The sequence below is a fragment of the Cottoperca gobio genome, chromosome 21 (assembly GCF_900634415.1).
Source record: "Cottoperca gobio chromosome 21, fCotGob3.1, whole genome shotgun sequence".
NCBI classification, from domain to species: Eukaryota; Metazoa; Chordata; class Actinopteri; order Perciformes; family Bovichtidae; genus Cottoperca; species Cottoperca gobio.
This window is the reverse complement of record NC_041375.1, coordinates 15811302-15826540: the sequence shown is the minus strand read 5'-3', so window position 1 is coordinate 15826540 and position 15239 is coordinate 15811302. Positions and strand designations below refer to the sequence as shown.

Genomic DNA, 15239 nt, shown 5'->3' with positions numbered 1-15239 from the left:
GTTGATTTCTTTTGCTGAGCAGTGGTGGACGTAGTATTCAGATATTTTAAGTAAAGGTAGTAACGCTACAGTGTAAGCTGTTACAAAGTAAAAGTACAAAAGTATAAGGACCAAAATACACTTAAAGTACCAAACGTAAAAGTACTCATTATGCAGAATGGCCCATTTCAGAATCATATATATTGTATTCATGGATTATAATTATTTGTCCATTAATGTGTTCATCAATTCAGTTGGTAAAGGGAAAGCTTATTTTATTTACATAATCAACGTAGAATCATATATCATAATTTAGTTTAGTTATATTTTGTATTAGTAATCAGGATCTGCAAAATAACTAAATGTATCAAATAAATGTAGTGCAGTTAAATCTGTAATATCTTCCTCTGAATTGTAGTGAAGTAGAAGTATAAAGTACCATACAATGAAAATACGTAAGTAAAGTACAAGTCCCTCAAAGTTGTACTTAAACTTGAGTAAATGTACTGAGTTACTTTCCACCACTGCTCAGGAGGTACGAACAGTACAGTACAACACAGCTAAACTTCAGCAATATATCGTCTCCAACAGCAAACTCTGCACATGACACATGACACGTACACAATAAACACATGACACACGTACACAATAAACACATGACACATGACACGTACACAATAAACACATGACCACCAGTCATCACTTCCTGTATGGAAACCATCTCTGGTGTGTGTGTGTGGGAGACCTGGCCAGGTTTAATCTTGACACTTACACAGGTTTGAATTGAGTTTGAATTGTTTTTATATAAATATAGTTTACTCTTATTTGTTGCTTAGTAAATTACAGGTGTAGATACTCTCTACAGTAGTTATTACATCAGACTGCTTCTGGGTTTGGAAAGCATCTACTCTTCTTTATGATTCTTATTAGCACTCTTATCAATCATTTAACAGCCACATGTTTGTATAATTCTGATGTTGTGACATATTTGGCGTTATTATTCTTTATTTTGTTTTGCGTCCGTCTGTGACTTATTGTTATTGCTGCCTATTTTGGCCAGAACACGATATATCCATATATTTATAAATAAAATATTTGGGCAATATACCATATTTACATTCAACCTCGGTTTTGATCACATTACATACCCACATAAATATGATGGTTTTTGTTTAAAGGTGGGATGAAGGATTTTTTCTATAATCAACAGCACCTTTTCTCTGATATGTTGCATGATCAGGATTGACACCAGCAGGTAAAAATCCTTAGTTTACAACACCCTTACTCTGAATATTAGTATAGTACAGGAATAGTTTGACACGCATCAATACCAATCTCATATCTGGTTTTGGTACCCAAACTTGCTTGATCTGTAGAGTAGTGTATTGGTGACAGCATGGTTTAAGTGAAAATATAATCTTTCATCATCTGAATGTGATGTTTTCCTCACAGAAGGTAACATCATCTCACAGCTGGTTGGCAGCCCAGTGATCCGTCACTGTAAGAACGAGTTAAACAGCGCACTCCACAGGGACATTTAGTCATCAGTGAAAAAGCTCACCGCCTGAACATGAATCTCTCTGTCAAGAGAGCCAACCGTACGCGCTGGTCATAGAGAGAAACTACACCTGAGAGATCAACACAGCGGCAGGAGTTCAAGTTTAGAAGTGGGAGTAACAGGTGAGCTTAAGTCATAAATTATAAGGACAAACATAAGTAACCCTGTGGAAAGAGCAAAGGAAATACGATGCAAAAAGGAACAGAGTGATTGTAGGTTTATTAACAGAGCCAACATTACTATGCTATTGTTTCTATACATGAACTGAACAACACACAAGCGTAAAACCAAAGAGCCACACAAGCTTATTAGCATATTTGCTGATTAAATGTATTATTCTCTTCACTAAAGCATCACAGGCGTGTTTTTCTCATTCAGTTGGTGTAACTAAAAGCTTCTCAGATTTAGAGTTTGGATATTGAAGTATAACTACATCATGCCACAAAATGTTAGTACTCGGGGGGGATTTACAGGCCACAGGTCGTGCACTACCCCAACTTCCTTTATGTAAGAATGATCTCACCAAAACAACATCATCCCTGAAGTTGAGCTTAATAAAACTACATATTAGACTCAAAGTGAGTTTAATACTGTTTTTCCCCAGAGCGTGAGGAAGCTGGAAAATCGGACAAGCTAGTGATTGCTGTGTCTATTTTGTCTGTTTTTTACATACACATTTTGAATGTGTATTTCCATTAAAGGGTAACCTGCAAATAACAAATGAAGTTCATATGTCTAGTATCAAGTGAATACTAAGAAAGAAAGCGGTTGACAACATTAATGATAAGGATGCTAAACAGGAAGAGAGACCTGAAGACCAGATAAGCGTCAACAGCTCAATAGTATATCCAGTAGAGCTCATATTCTTTGTAAATGTTTGTAAATAATGGTAGTTAAGCTTTAAGCATTTGGTACTGCAATCACAAGAGACATATGATTAAAAAAAAAAATAAGACCAAGATGTCATGACCTAGTATCTAGTTTGGATATAAAGGTCCATAACACTGGATCCTAGACTTTCCATAATTCAACTTAATATCATCTTGTATTACCCGGCCTGACTCTTTCAAACACAACTCAAGGCTTTCTGTTAAAGACATTAAAGGTAGCCTCTGACTTGTTGTCTTAGTAGTGTGTATCACTACTATATAACACACCACCATAATGACACACATCCACACGTGTCAGCATGAAAGTTTCACAATTTACATCCTGTTTCCACTGCAGACAAACTGAGGCGGTACTGAAATAAGCCCCTGAATAGACATCAGTATGAGAACTGCCACTTCTGCTAACTAACACTAACATTACTGAAAAAGAAAAAGAAAAACCAAACTTTACAGCATAATAAAGCAAATATTATAATATAAATAAATAAAAATGTTATATCAAAATCAGTACCCGATACTTATCATGTTACATAAAACATGTGCACACTATTAAACACGCAACACACAATTAATTAACAATTAAGGTTTTAAGATTAAAAAAACAAAGTAAATCCAGGCCTCCCTCCAAAAGCCACTCCCCCAAAATGATGATGAACCTGAACAAATCATCATGAACTTAAACACATCATTATGAACGTAGCATGAAACATGTTTGTCTTTTTTTTGTCAGAGCATTTGATCTGACAAATTGCTTGAAATGCTGTCGGCATGTAAAGAGCATTTCGGCAAGTATAACAAAAACTATTTTTGGAGAAGATTACCCACTCCAGCTTTAAAAGAGAACTCAAACTAATTTACCTTTTGTGTAACATCGTCTGAGGTCTGAGATATCGGGTTTTTTTAAGCATCATTCTCTTCAAAACCTGGCACCTACATTACCCACAATGCAACTTAACTGCCGATAGTTGAGATTTGGGTGTGTGATGGTAGTAGTTGCTAATGTAGCCTCAAGCAGAGATAAGGAGCGGGTTACAGAGTTCAGGTAAGCTCACTTTTTCAATCTCCACACATCCAACACTGACTCAAAAGAGGCAATTCACGAGACTTCACAAAGCTCCTTCTGGAGACGAAAGGTTTTACAACTTTACGCTGTTTTAATGCACATTTAGTTGCTCATTCATATACTGCATCTTTTTATTGTATGCAGGATTCCAGGTTTGATTTATTTGACACTCTTCAGATGTATTTCTTATATCTTTTTTGTACTACGTAACGCATTTTAACAACACAAATCACCTTTTTGGCCGCAAGAAGCGCTACAGTGCCACGGTTTGATTAGTGGAATTGGGGAAAAGGATATTGTACTTACTACTACTACTGCTACAGCTGCTGCTGCTGCTGCTGCTGCTACTACTAAACATGACATGAAATGCTTATGGACTTTTAAGCTCGGAACTCTAGAGCAGTGGTCCCCAACCACCGGTCCGTGGGTCATTTGGTACCCTTATATTGGACCGGCTCGTTGCAGAGACACAAGCTCAGGGCTCCCACTAATTCAGCGTAATGGTGAGTTTTATATGCACTTTATATTTGTTTTTAAGCCGGTCGTATCATTTTATTTCGTCATATTTTGAAAAACTTAAAATAACTTGTTCCTCTCATTTTTAGCTATGCTAGCGCCATGACTTTAGGATCACAATGTGAGCCAATCAAACACTTTTACTTTGTGTTTACTGGTAAGGATCAAATATTAGTACTTTAGAGGAGAAGATGCAGTGCAACTTTTTACATTATAGAATAACCTTTTTCTGCAAAGATCTTCATTTTGACCTTTACTAAACTTGAACATGTCAGAAAATCCTTTTTTGCTGACTTTGAGTTTCCAGCGTGTTTACCCATAACTCCACATACGAGACTGGTGTAAAGATAAATGACGGTTTGGATAACATTGTTATTACTAAAAACAAAACTAAAACAATGTGATAAGTGATAACGCAAAATTTCAGTTGTAGCTCACGGCATTGATTGTGCACGTTCAATGCGATGCATTGTGCACTGTGACTCAACACTGACAGTATTTGTCTTACATACATGTATGGCATCAGTAAAATTAATTATTTAGTCGACTGCGAGTCAGGAAAGATTTGTCTGCGAGTTAGCTTTCAGTCAGCAGTCAAAGATTTGATAACTGGAAAAGTACTTCAAAAACAAACAAATAATTAAACATCTTCTATTTCTTGGCCTGTAAATCATACACACTGGTCCTTTAACACTGTTAGGGAAAACACCCTGTGTCAGTTAGAGCCGTTAATAATAAAACAGCCACAAGGTTAAAGCCATATCTTACATAAACACACATCCACTGAATGTCAGTTGAGCATACTTCCTTTCAGTAGGCCACACATTATACACATTATTTCCTCTTTCGCTTGAACACTACCCCATTTTGTTGCTTCTTTTGTATAGTTTAGTATAGTATATTATAGATATTTGTTGACAAATTAACCAAGTATTCTATATTCATAATGCTATCAGCAGTGGACATTACCATAAACAGCACCTGGACTGCTGCATCTGCTCACTAACCAGTGAGTTAGGAATGACACACGTTAGTCATGGAGCCTGTAAACCAGCTGCAGTGCAGGTGCAACTGTGTTCCAGTTTGTTGCTTCCACGGATGTCAAAGAGATCCCTAAGGCAGACAATTCAAGACATTTTGTTAAATTGGCACTTCATTTCAAATGAGTCTGCAAAGAGTTCCAAGGTATCTGCAGAAGGAACATTTATAGAAGACACAAAACTGATAAAAAAAACATCTATAATATCGTAAACAACGATAACTTTGTGAAGTCATTAAAAAAAGAGCCAGAACGCACAACAACTAATCAACTATTATACATGCCTCTTCTTCCTCTTCCTATAGTGGTTCTTCTTCTACTACTTGAGCCTCTTCACGTCTACTGAAAGTTCTTCGTACTGCCATCCTCTTTTCATGCATGACCTCTCGTATCCTGGATAAGGAACCACCAATTAACATAACACAAAACATTTGCATAGTATATAAAGTAAATGTTTGTATACTTTTACTAATATGTGTTTTTATACTTAAGTGCATGCAGTACTACTGTACTTAGTACCTTAGACATTTCCCGGATTTATATAAGTACCACACTACAGCAACGGCAATCACGGCAATCACGGCAAGCAAAACACCCAAACAAGCAGAGCAGGATCCTGTAAAGAGACACAAGAACGAAGAATACAGTAACGTGAAATACTGATATACACTGCCAGTTTACCAGGTTCATCTTGCTAAATCTGATCCCACCTTAAAGCTTATTCTACCAACTATTTTGGCAGTTAAATCTGATAAAGTCAGACTAGGAGCTCTGGGTTAAACTAGAGATGAAAAGTTACCTGGCTTAAACCACAAAAAGTTTTTTTCTCTACCCGTTTCTCAGATAACTTTTTGAAAAGAAATTTAGGAGAGATTATCCTTGCAAAATAATTTGATTTCAGCTGTTCTTAAGTCATAAAAAAGGAGAAACTCTTCATACAATGAATCACCAGAAATGTGTTTAATATATTCATATTAATTATTATGTTTTATTCACAAAATAACTACTAGTTTGGAATTAAATTAATTGTAAATGGTATAACATAATAATACATGTATTCATTAACCAATACAGGTTTTGTGTTCATACACACATGTTGTTAACGATGGCTCAGTTGCATCAAGTTTCCCAGAGAGCCAGGACAGTGATCCAACAAGCACAATGGACACTGAAACTAGCTTACCTCAAAGGAATGCAGTTCAGTGTCATCGATTACACCTGTGAAGCTGCACTTTTCCTGCTACCACAAGCACAATGTTAACATGATTTACCAAGGAAAGCAGGTTCCCTGTGTTTGTGTTTCCTTTCTTAAAGCTATATGTTACAATGTTGTGCCAATATGTACAGGTGTTTACTCTGTTTATATAGCATTAAGTTGTATATTACAGATTGTATTTAGTTGACTAAAATCACATTCAAACACCATGCAACTAGGCCCTTGCTAAATATCTTTTCACAGGGTTTTCTTCTCTAGGCAGGTCGTGAGTCCACAAAGGAACCAACAGAAGAAATTACCATGACCAGGATGCAGAACAATATAACAGTAGTTAAGTAGTTGTATTCATAGACTTGAATCATTTCCTGTGGTGCATAGGGTGGGGGTGCTGGCAGGCAGTCATCCCTTTATACATGTTCTACTACGTGTCTGGGTTGTGGTGGGATTAGTTATCCAGTGGCTAGAATAGAATAGGAGTCCATAGATTTTACTTGTTACATAAATTCATTTGGCTGCAATCTTTCTTTCATTTTTAATTAAGAGAAACAAAAAAAAGAACAACAGAATCAAAAAACATCCACAACAAACGAAACGGAACAAATGCAAAAAGCCCCACTAAAACATTTGACAAGATCCCACAGCCAAATCAAACTAGACCTTACCTGGAGGCACATGCACATAGAGGTGTCCATGTTTACTTCCATATGGGTTAGAGGCTTCACACTGGTAGAGGCCATTAAGGTCAGAGGTTATTTTTAGAAACTGTAACATTGCACCCTCTCTGACAGCAGACTGAGGCCACGAGTGGTCAATACTGAAACAGAAAAACAAGGCTCCGTATGAAATGGACAGCTAAATAAATAAAGACTTATAACCATAGGCCAGAAATATGTTGCAACTGTAGGGAGTTGTGCCAGAGGTTTATTTAATTGTACTTATTAGTTCTCCATTTCTTCTCTTGAAGGATAGATTTGTTGTAATAATAATTAATTATATATATTTATAAAACGGACATGTCAAATCAAGCAATCTGATTGGTTCTTAGCCGTGGTATAATGAGCGTATATCGCGGGTAGAATTGTAGTTACTTTTCACAACAAGTCAGTATCCCTCCGCGTCTGAGAAAAAGCTACAACCGTTACAGCTGTTAAATTACGTCCGTTAAGAAACAAACTTACAAAGCTTTACTCTGGAGGAGTGGATCGATCAGTGCCTATCTCCAGAGAAAAAAAGCCCCTAAAAGACGACATGCAGAGCTACGTGAAGAGCAGGTAGACCAAATGGAAAAAACTACTGGAAGCCGAATCTCGCGGACCGGAGAAAGTGGAGCAATATTCTCGCCACGCCAAAAAGCAACAGCCTAGTACAAGTAACTTTGTACGCCATTCTACTGATGCTGGACAGTTTTTCAGTGGGTGCACAATAAACGGCAACATACAAATGAATGTAAATAAATAGCCAAATAATCGATCAACGTTGTCTGTCTAATATGTTCGCTAGCTGTTAGTGTTGTTGCATAGCAACCACCTCGCACTATGTTTTGTGCAGAAGGCAACGGAGGGACTATTTTATTTTGAACATCATTATTTAATAATAAAACCTATTGAAATTGGAGTGTGTATTTTTCTTTCATATTGCCACACTTGGTAACCGTTTTATAAAAGCAATAGCTCACTTCAGATCGTGATATATGGTCATTATATCACATTTAAGGGGGTTGTACTACGCCCCTTAACTGTGATATAATGACCATATATCACGGTCTGAAGTGAGCTATTGCTTAAATATACAGATAGATAAAGACAGACAGACAGCAAGCTGCTGATGATATCACATGATGTTCTTCAGCGGATGGAGGTTGCTGGATTAGTGCACTAGAGCTTTTTTTTATTAGGACATGATGTTAAGCTCTGTTTCTGAGAACCTGAGTCTTTTTATGGCTTCAGAGTCAACATAGGGAGAGGAGAATCAATAAATGCACCCTATGCAAGCAAGATGTCCACTTTATGATCCATGATGCCGGACATTCAAATGATTTCCTCAGGAGTTGGAGACCCTATGTCTAAGGGAGACGCCAGACACCTTTTTTGAAACAAACAATTATTCTGGATATGGCCATCGTCAAAAGCAGCAAACTGAAGATTTCGTAAAGTAAAGCAGACAAGTTAGTTTCCTTTGTGATCACTGTCAATAAATGTGAATATACTGTAACTTCTCAAATAGTGGCGTGTGTTTTACAGGTTTTACCGTACTGTTCAAGGTACTTCAGCGTAGAATGAGATATTTATAAAAACAACCTGAAATGTTATTGCGGAGGTTCGTCCAAGTTCTGTTTCTATCACACAAACGTGCGAGCTATTGTTTAATTTTCTACTTTTTCTCGGTGACCTCCTGTCCAGGGTATCGCAAATGCACGCTGAGCTTAAATAAATAAATATAATAATATAAATATTGTGTTGTGATGTTAACTTTTTAAAATGTACGTCTACTGCCATTAAAACAGTTTTTGTGTTATGCGTCTCTAGAAGTTTTAAGTTATTCATGAGACATAATTACAAAAGCTGGTGGATCACTGCAGCTACAACTATTTTCCGAAACTATAAAGATCAAACTACATACCATTCATTTGTGTAATGGCACAACTCACTACTTTCTTTGTACAACGCTTGTGAGGATGACAAACAAAGCAATTCTTCATAGTGAAAGATAAATATAACATTGTTTGATTAGGAATGTTTTCACTAAAACAGGTTCATTCAAAGTACTTTACCTGCTCCAGTTGAAGTCTGGAGGCGGGTTGGCTTCAGTCACGCATTCAAATCGGCCTTCAGAACTTTTACGGATGGTGACTTCCATCGGTGAGACTGTGAGAAACAGGGAGAGAGAGAATGAGCGGTGTTATTGTTGTAACTGGGGAAATACTAATTACATCTGTACCGATATCTCGCTTTCTAAGACACCTGGTTGAAGGACTTCTCAATTGGTTCCGAGGTCATTTTGGATTATAAAAAAAAAGGTCATATTTATCAACAAAAGGGGTGAGAACCCTATTGAGTTTGTGCCGGTTTGTTCTTTTTATTCAAATTCCTGTGAGCTGGAATGAGCCTGTGAGCTGGAATGAGCCAGAAAGCAAGTATTGACCAAGATCTAAAGTGTCATAATGATTGATGAATGTGGGCGTGGCCAATAAACATCACCGTGATGGATCGTTTGCTAATTTCTATAATGTGAAAAACAGTTACATTAATATAAGTTTTTTAATTTGGACTTTATCAACACTAAATATCTTTTTCTTTTTTTAAGATTAATAGGCCATAGGAGTGTCACTATAGAAATGTAATACAAAGCTTCTATTCTTTATTCTTAAATCCTGAAAAATAAATTCTACCTCAAAACGTAGGCTACATACAAGAATACAGTCACGGTAGAAAGTAGCAACATCATTTAAATAAAAAAGCTTGTCACTTGCGGTAGAAAATCAGATTTCAGGGGTGTCCTGTGCCATGCCCATGAAACTCACTGATTTCTAAACTGCTGCTACAGGAATGACATCAAGATCAAGTACAAAGTACATAAAGTGACAAAGCTAAAGTAAGTGACAATAGACAGAAACTGTATCCGGGATTATGTTACAGCCTGCAGACATGTAGTCACAGGACATGTCTCATGGCAATATTGAACAATCGAGCAGTGTTCTTTGTCTAATGAGATTTGTGGGTGGGGGGAATTTTGCTTGGACAGGATGTCATTTGTGCCTCAGAGGTCAACACAAAAAAAGCAATAGCTACATTTTGTACAAAACTACATTTCCCTACTTTTTAGGCTGCTAAACAGCTGTTAGTTCGGATTTTTTGTTTGCATTGAGCCATCATCTCTGTTATTTGATTGGTTCTAAAACATTTTGTTCTTTTCTCTTTATATTTATCATTGTTCTGTCCCCGTCTTTCTTAATCGTCTGCATCGTAATTCAAAGTTCCACTTCTAGGCGTAAGTGTGATGAATTGCATCGTGTTAAAAGAGGCCGAGTTAAATTAACTAAAATATATTGAAATAAAATGTATTATTATAAAATAAAGATGTCCAGAAACAGCCTCGTGATCTTTCGCCGCCATCTGACGTGGTTGTGACACAAGTTCCTCACTTTGGCTGTGTAATGACACCTTACCTCAGCTGAATAAAACTCATGTGATGCAGTCAAAAAGTTAGCACGTGGACTTCTGAGCAGTAGTAAGGTGCAATGGTTGTTCAGCTACAAGAGCAGTGGAAGCTAGGTGAAGAGGTGAGGTGAGGTTTACCAAGTGTCACAACCCGGGCTCTAGGGCAGGACAAACAGACGATGAGGACACCAAATGGCAAAATATATAAGGGATTTATTTGTAAACAAAGGACATAACTTGCGCAAAAGTGAAAGTGTGGTATAAGGACGAGGAGAAGCAGAGAAGTGCTAAAAGTGGAAGTGATGAGGATGGACAGGATTATAAATGAGTACATTAGAGCAGTGGCGGGCCGTGCATTTCACACCTAGGCCTTCAGTGATGTCCTATACAGTCCTACCTGAATTATTCCACCTTGGAGGCTGTGAGTCGGGGGTACCGCTCGTAGTTAGTGATTTGAAAGTGTCGGAAAAACCCTTTTCCCAGCTGTGATAGGCTCGCTAGCGTCGGGGTTGGCCGTTCTCTTCTCACGTCTAGCTTTTCTTGAAGTTTGTCTTGAAAATGGCGTTGTAATTATATCTGCGACCACATCGATCTCTTCTCCTCCTTCAGCCATTGTGGGTTGAAAAAAAACTGCTTGTAGAAATCTACACAAATTAGCTCGTTCAAAGTTTGCTAGCTCTGCATAGCTCTGCCTCTCAATAGTGTGTATCCAATCAAAAGACGTGGACGTGCTGACGTTATCGTACACCTGCTAGCTGGCCCCGGTGTCGCCAACTCGAAATCTGATTGGTTAACGCCACAGTTTTGTCTCCGTTCACTTTAAACGACAGGCGCCCGCACTGTTGATTCTGAAGGCCTCAGGGCATATTTCTTGGACCCTGGCAACACATGATGGCTGAAATATGATTGGATAAAAACTCTAACATAAAGGCCAGCCCTCCAAATCTCCATCTGAGGCTGGAAGCAGCGCAACCAAGAGGAAAGCTATGACATGAAGATAACAGACTATGGGGAATAATTTAATACATATTTGTGGAAAAAATATATCAAAATTAAATTTATATTCTGATGATGTTTAGGCCAGCAGAGAAGGCCTTGCTGGCCATGACGGCCCACCACTGCATTAGAGGGACAGCGCAGGTTAGACAAAGCGAGAGAGGCAAGATTGAGGTGGTTTGGACATGTGCAAAGGAGAGATGCTGGGTATATCAAGCGAAGTATGCTGAAGATGGAGCTGCCAAGCACGAGATAAAGAGATGGAAACAAATTATCCGCTGTGGTGACCCCTCACAGGAAGAAGAAGAAGAAGAAGAAGAAGAAGAAGAAGAAGAAGAAGAAGAAGAAGTCTGGTGTTTACAGTAATCTAACCACCCTAACCACTAACAATACTGCATTTGACTAATGTGATTAGTTGAACACATTGTCATCCATTATACGGTATGTTTCAGTTTAGGCCTTCCATTATAAAAATGCACTTCAGCAGAATTGATAGTAATCTTTTCAAATGACATGTCATACTTTTCTTGCACATTTCACAGATGTGTTGTAGATGTCAAGCAGCTGTGCAAGCATGATTGCGTTTTATGAAAATGATTCACATCCAAGATTCTACTTGTAATGACCTTTTCTCTCATGAGTGAAGAAACACATCTGAACTCAATATTGCAGTATCTTGGCTCAAAACTAGCAACAAATGATTCCCAGCACCAAAGCCCAGTGGGAATGTCTGCTACTGTATGACTGTGCTTAATTTGTTAAGTTGTTAGGTGGCTCACACGCTAGACAGTAAGAGAAATAGCTAATATCTAATATCTAATACCGTATTTACTCAAAATGACCTGAGAAAGCATTTTGCTCTGTTACTGCCTGGCCTGACCATGCCCTTTGTCCTCTAGTTGTCCGCATCTTTGCCTTGACCCTTGTCTTTCTTGAGTTGTAATCAACACAGCCTGTTTGAGGTACATGAAGGAGAAGTTCTTAAATTGACAATGATAAAATGAAGAAGAATTATAAGTCAGTGATGTAAGGAAGTATTTGTATACCCACAGTCGACCTGTATGGTGTAGGACAGGGTTTCTTTTTTGGACATGGCTTCACTGGAGATGACACACTGGACCAAATGGTGGTTGATTTCTCTGGTAGGTACTCCAAACAGCGTGCTGACTGTGGTAGTTGTACTGTTGGCATGCGGGATGGAGTTGGTTTTTGCCCTCACGGTTTCTGCCAGAGTACCAGTGAGCCACTTTACTTCTGTCACAGGCTTGGAACCAGCAGCCGTGCAGGTAACGAGGGAAACCTCTTCATTACCCAAAATAGGACGATCACCCTTCAGGTTTGTGACCGGAGGCACTAGGAGAGTTACAGTACATACAAAAAGTCAATGTGCAACCATGAAAGTAAAAACAATACTCAAACATTTTCATTCTCTTAATAGTTAAACAAAATACAATACATCATACCAAGCAAGTTTAGAAGTATCTCAGTCTGGTGGTTTCCGCTGGGGAACAGAGAGAAGATGCACGTGTAGATGCCTTCATCCATCAATGTAACACTTGAAAACTGCAGAGATCCATTGCCGGCACTTAAGTTCCCAATAAATTTAAATCGTTCATCGTATCCATTGACAAAATTTGGTTCTCCTGAGGCTAGGATCGTAAAGAAGTTGACATTCTGAGGTTTTTCTCTGGTCTTCTTCTGCCAGGAAATCTGGTTGAGGGCCTCCGTAGTATCGATAAGTTTACAGGGTAAGATAGTGGTCCTTCCTTGCACAGCGGTTATGTTTCCTCCAATCACCTGGAGAGCTGTAAGGTGAATAATATATCATCAGGCAATCAGACACAAAGTCAGAACGCACCAATACAAGTAAACACACACAAGTATAGATGGGTTCACGACAGGCTCACCACAGTATCTGACATGACTTAGCTGGCACTTTTATTCACTGAAATACTGACTTAAAAAAAAAAAAACAATTGGCAGAATGCATTTTCAAAACACCCAACACAACGCTTTCAACACAAAGCTTTGTGTAGATGGGTAATTTAGGCTTTTGCCTAAGTATATGGGCCTTCAACTATCTTCATTTGTGTGTCCCTGGCAGAAATAAGAAAAACACATTTCTTATTTTCTTGACACTCACGTAAAAAACACTAAAAAGGAACATACAGAAATGTAATCATAGACCAGTCATTATTTTTATTACATAAAAAGTGGCCTTTTATGTATTGTTCTTGCTGTATATAACTTGTCCCTGGGCCTGATTTTGGATATTCAAACCTACTAAGTTTTGAATTTAATATTGATTGTATGTACAAATTACATTTTATTTTTTTATAAAAAAAGAACACGTGTCCCTTGGGGTCCCCTGTCATTTCCACCACACCATGCAAAATGTGATAATTTTTTTTTAAAGTTTTTTAATTTGGTGATCACAGCCATAGTCATGTGACAGGAGAGCACATGGCTGCAGCACAAAGGCAGCTCCATGAAGGGAACTGATATAAGAAAAGATCAAGGGAAATATTTGGTAAATCTAAAATATGTTTATTGGCTGTCATTTCCAAATAGCTCATATATCCTTTAAATATAGAAATAATAAGAAAAACAACATTTGGTATTGTCTTTCTTGCTTGTAGGTTTCAGCGCTTTATTCCATATAACTTTATCTGCTTAAAGGTTAAAGTTTAGATGATGAAGTTCTTCCCTTAAAAACTGTTTTTTTGTGTCAGGGATAATAAAACTGAACATGGTTTAAAAATGTTTTTGTGACCTATCATTTCCAACACATGCAGTATTTTCCGTCACACAATGGCATACCCATCACAGCACATATTTTAACCAAAAATGCATACAAATTGACTGTTAATCACATTAAAAATGTTTTGTAGTTTGGAAAATTGTGCAGTTATAAGTAACATTAATTAATATTTTTCAAAAACTCATGATTGTACCATGTAAGAAATTGATTGAAGACTTAAGTAAAGCAGTTCGAAGATGAAAAAGGTTATTTTTAAAATCCTGAAAATAAATACAATTATACATTAGGCAATCTCTGTGTGTAATATTTCATTGAACAATTTGAAAACACAAGGTATTTTAAGTCCATCCATTGACAAACTTTGGTTCTCCTGAGGCTAGGATCGTAAACAAGTTTCTGAGGGGTTTCTCTGGAGATCCGTGCGATGAGATAGCCTTTTGTCTACTGTACTAATACAGTATTGTTCCTTCCTATCTCAGTTCATTCATTTGCTAAAACAATTAGGGTTAACACGGATGTCCAAATTACTTCTGTTTTCATGTCTCTTATTGAAATAAAATTGTTGCTCAATTTGTGTAGACTAATACTGACTTACTTACGAAATGGAAAACGCTAATTGTAGGCAAAGTATACACGTAGTTGTTAAAAAAACAAAAGACGATATTTAAAATGGTCTACGTACTTTCTATAACTGTGCTCAGGATCCACGTAGATAGCAGTATGTACCAGCATAATGTTGCTTTTGCGGATTTGTCCATATATTACTGATATATTACTCCAAAAAGAAGCAGTCGTGTAGTCTGGCGTTGTTTGCGGTTCATGGCTGCTGCTATTCCCTAGCAGAAATAAGGTGCGTTAAGGAAACCTGGGAAATAAATGTGTCGTATCAAACCTTAATCTGGATCAAACTACCTCCTCTCTTCTACTTCTTCCAACACTGTGCTCTAACTGTCTTTTGTATTTAATAATATGTTCTACATTTACTGTCCTTATCCCACTTTTCCTAACAAGTTCTGATATTTACTTGTGATTCCTCTTTACCAAATGAAATGTCCAATTAGCAA

General features: G+C 37.5%; 1 protein-coding gene across 1 annotated transcript; it reads right to left on the bottom strand.

Moving 5' to 3' along the window:
- Window positions 1-1737: 1737 nt before the first annotated feature.
- LOC115026289 (nectin-1) lies at window positions 1738-15005 on the bottom strand. Its single transcript, XM_029459048.1, has 8 exons — window positions 14858-15005; window positions 12878-13219; window positions 12465-12767; window positions 9032-9125; window positions 6924-7075; window positions 5565-5661; window positions 5330-5438; window positions 1738-5119 (listed from the first exon to the last, which is right to left on the bottom strand). Exons 1-7 carry the CDS (start codon window positions 14931-14933, stop codon window positions 5345-5347), a joined length of 1158 nt encoding a protein of 385 aa, XP_029314908.1. The 5' UTR covers window positions 14934-15005; the 3' UTR covers window positions 1738-5119; window positions 5330-5344.
- Between the last annotated feature and the right edge of the window lie 234 nt (window positions 15006-15239).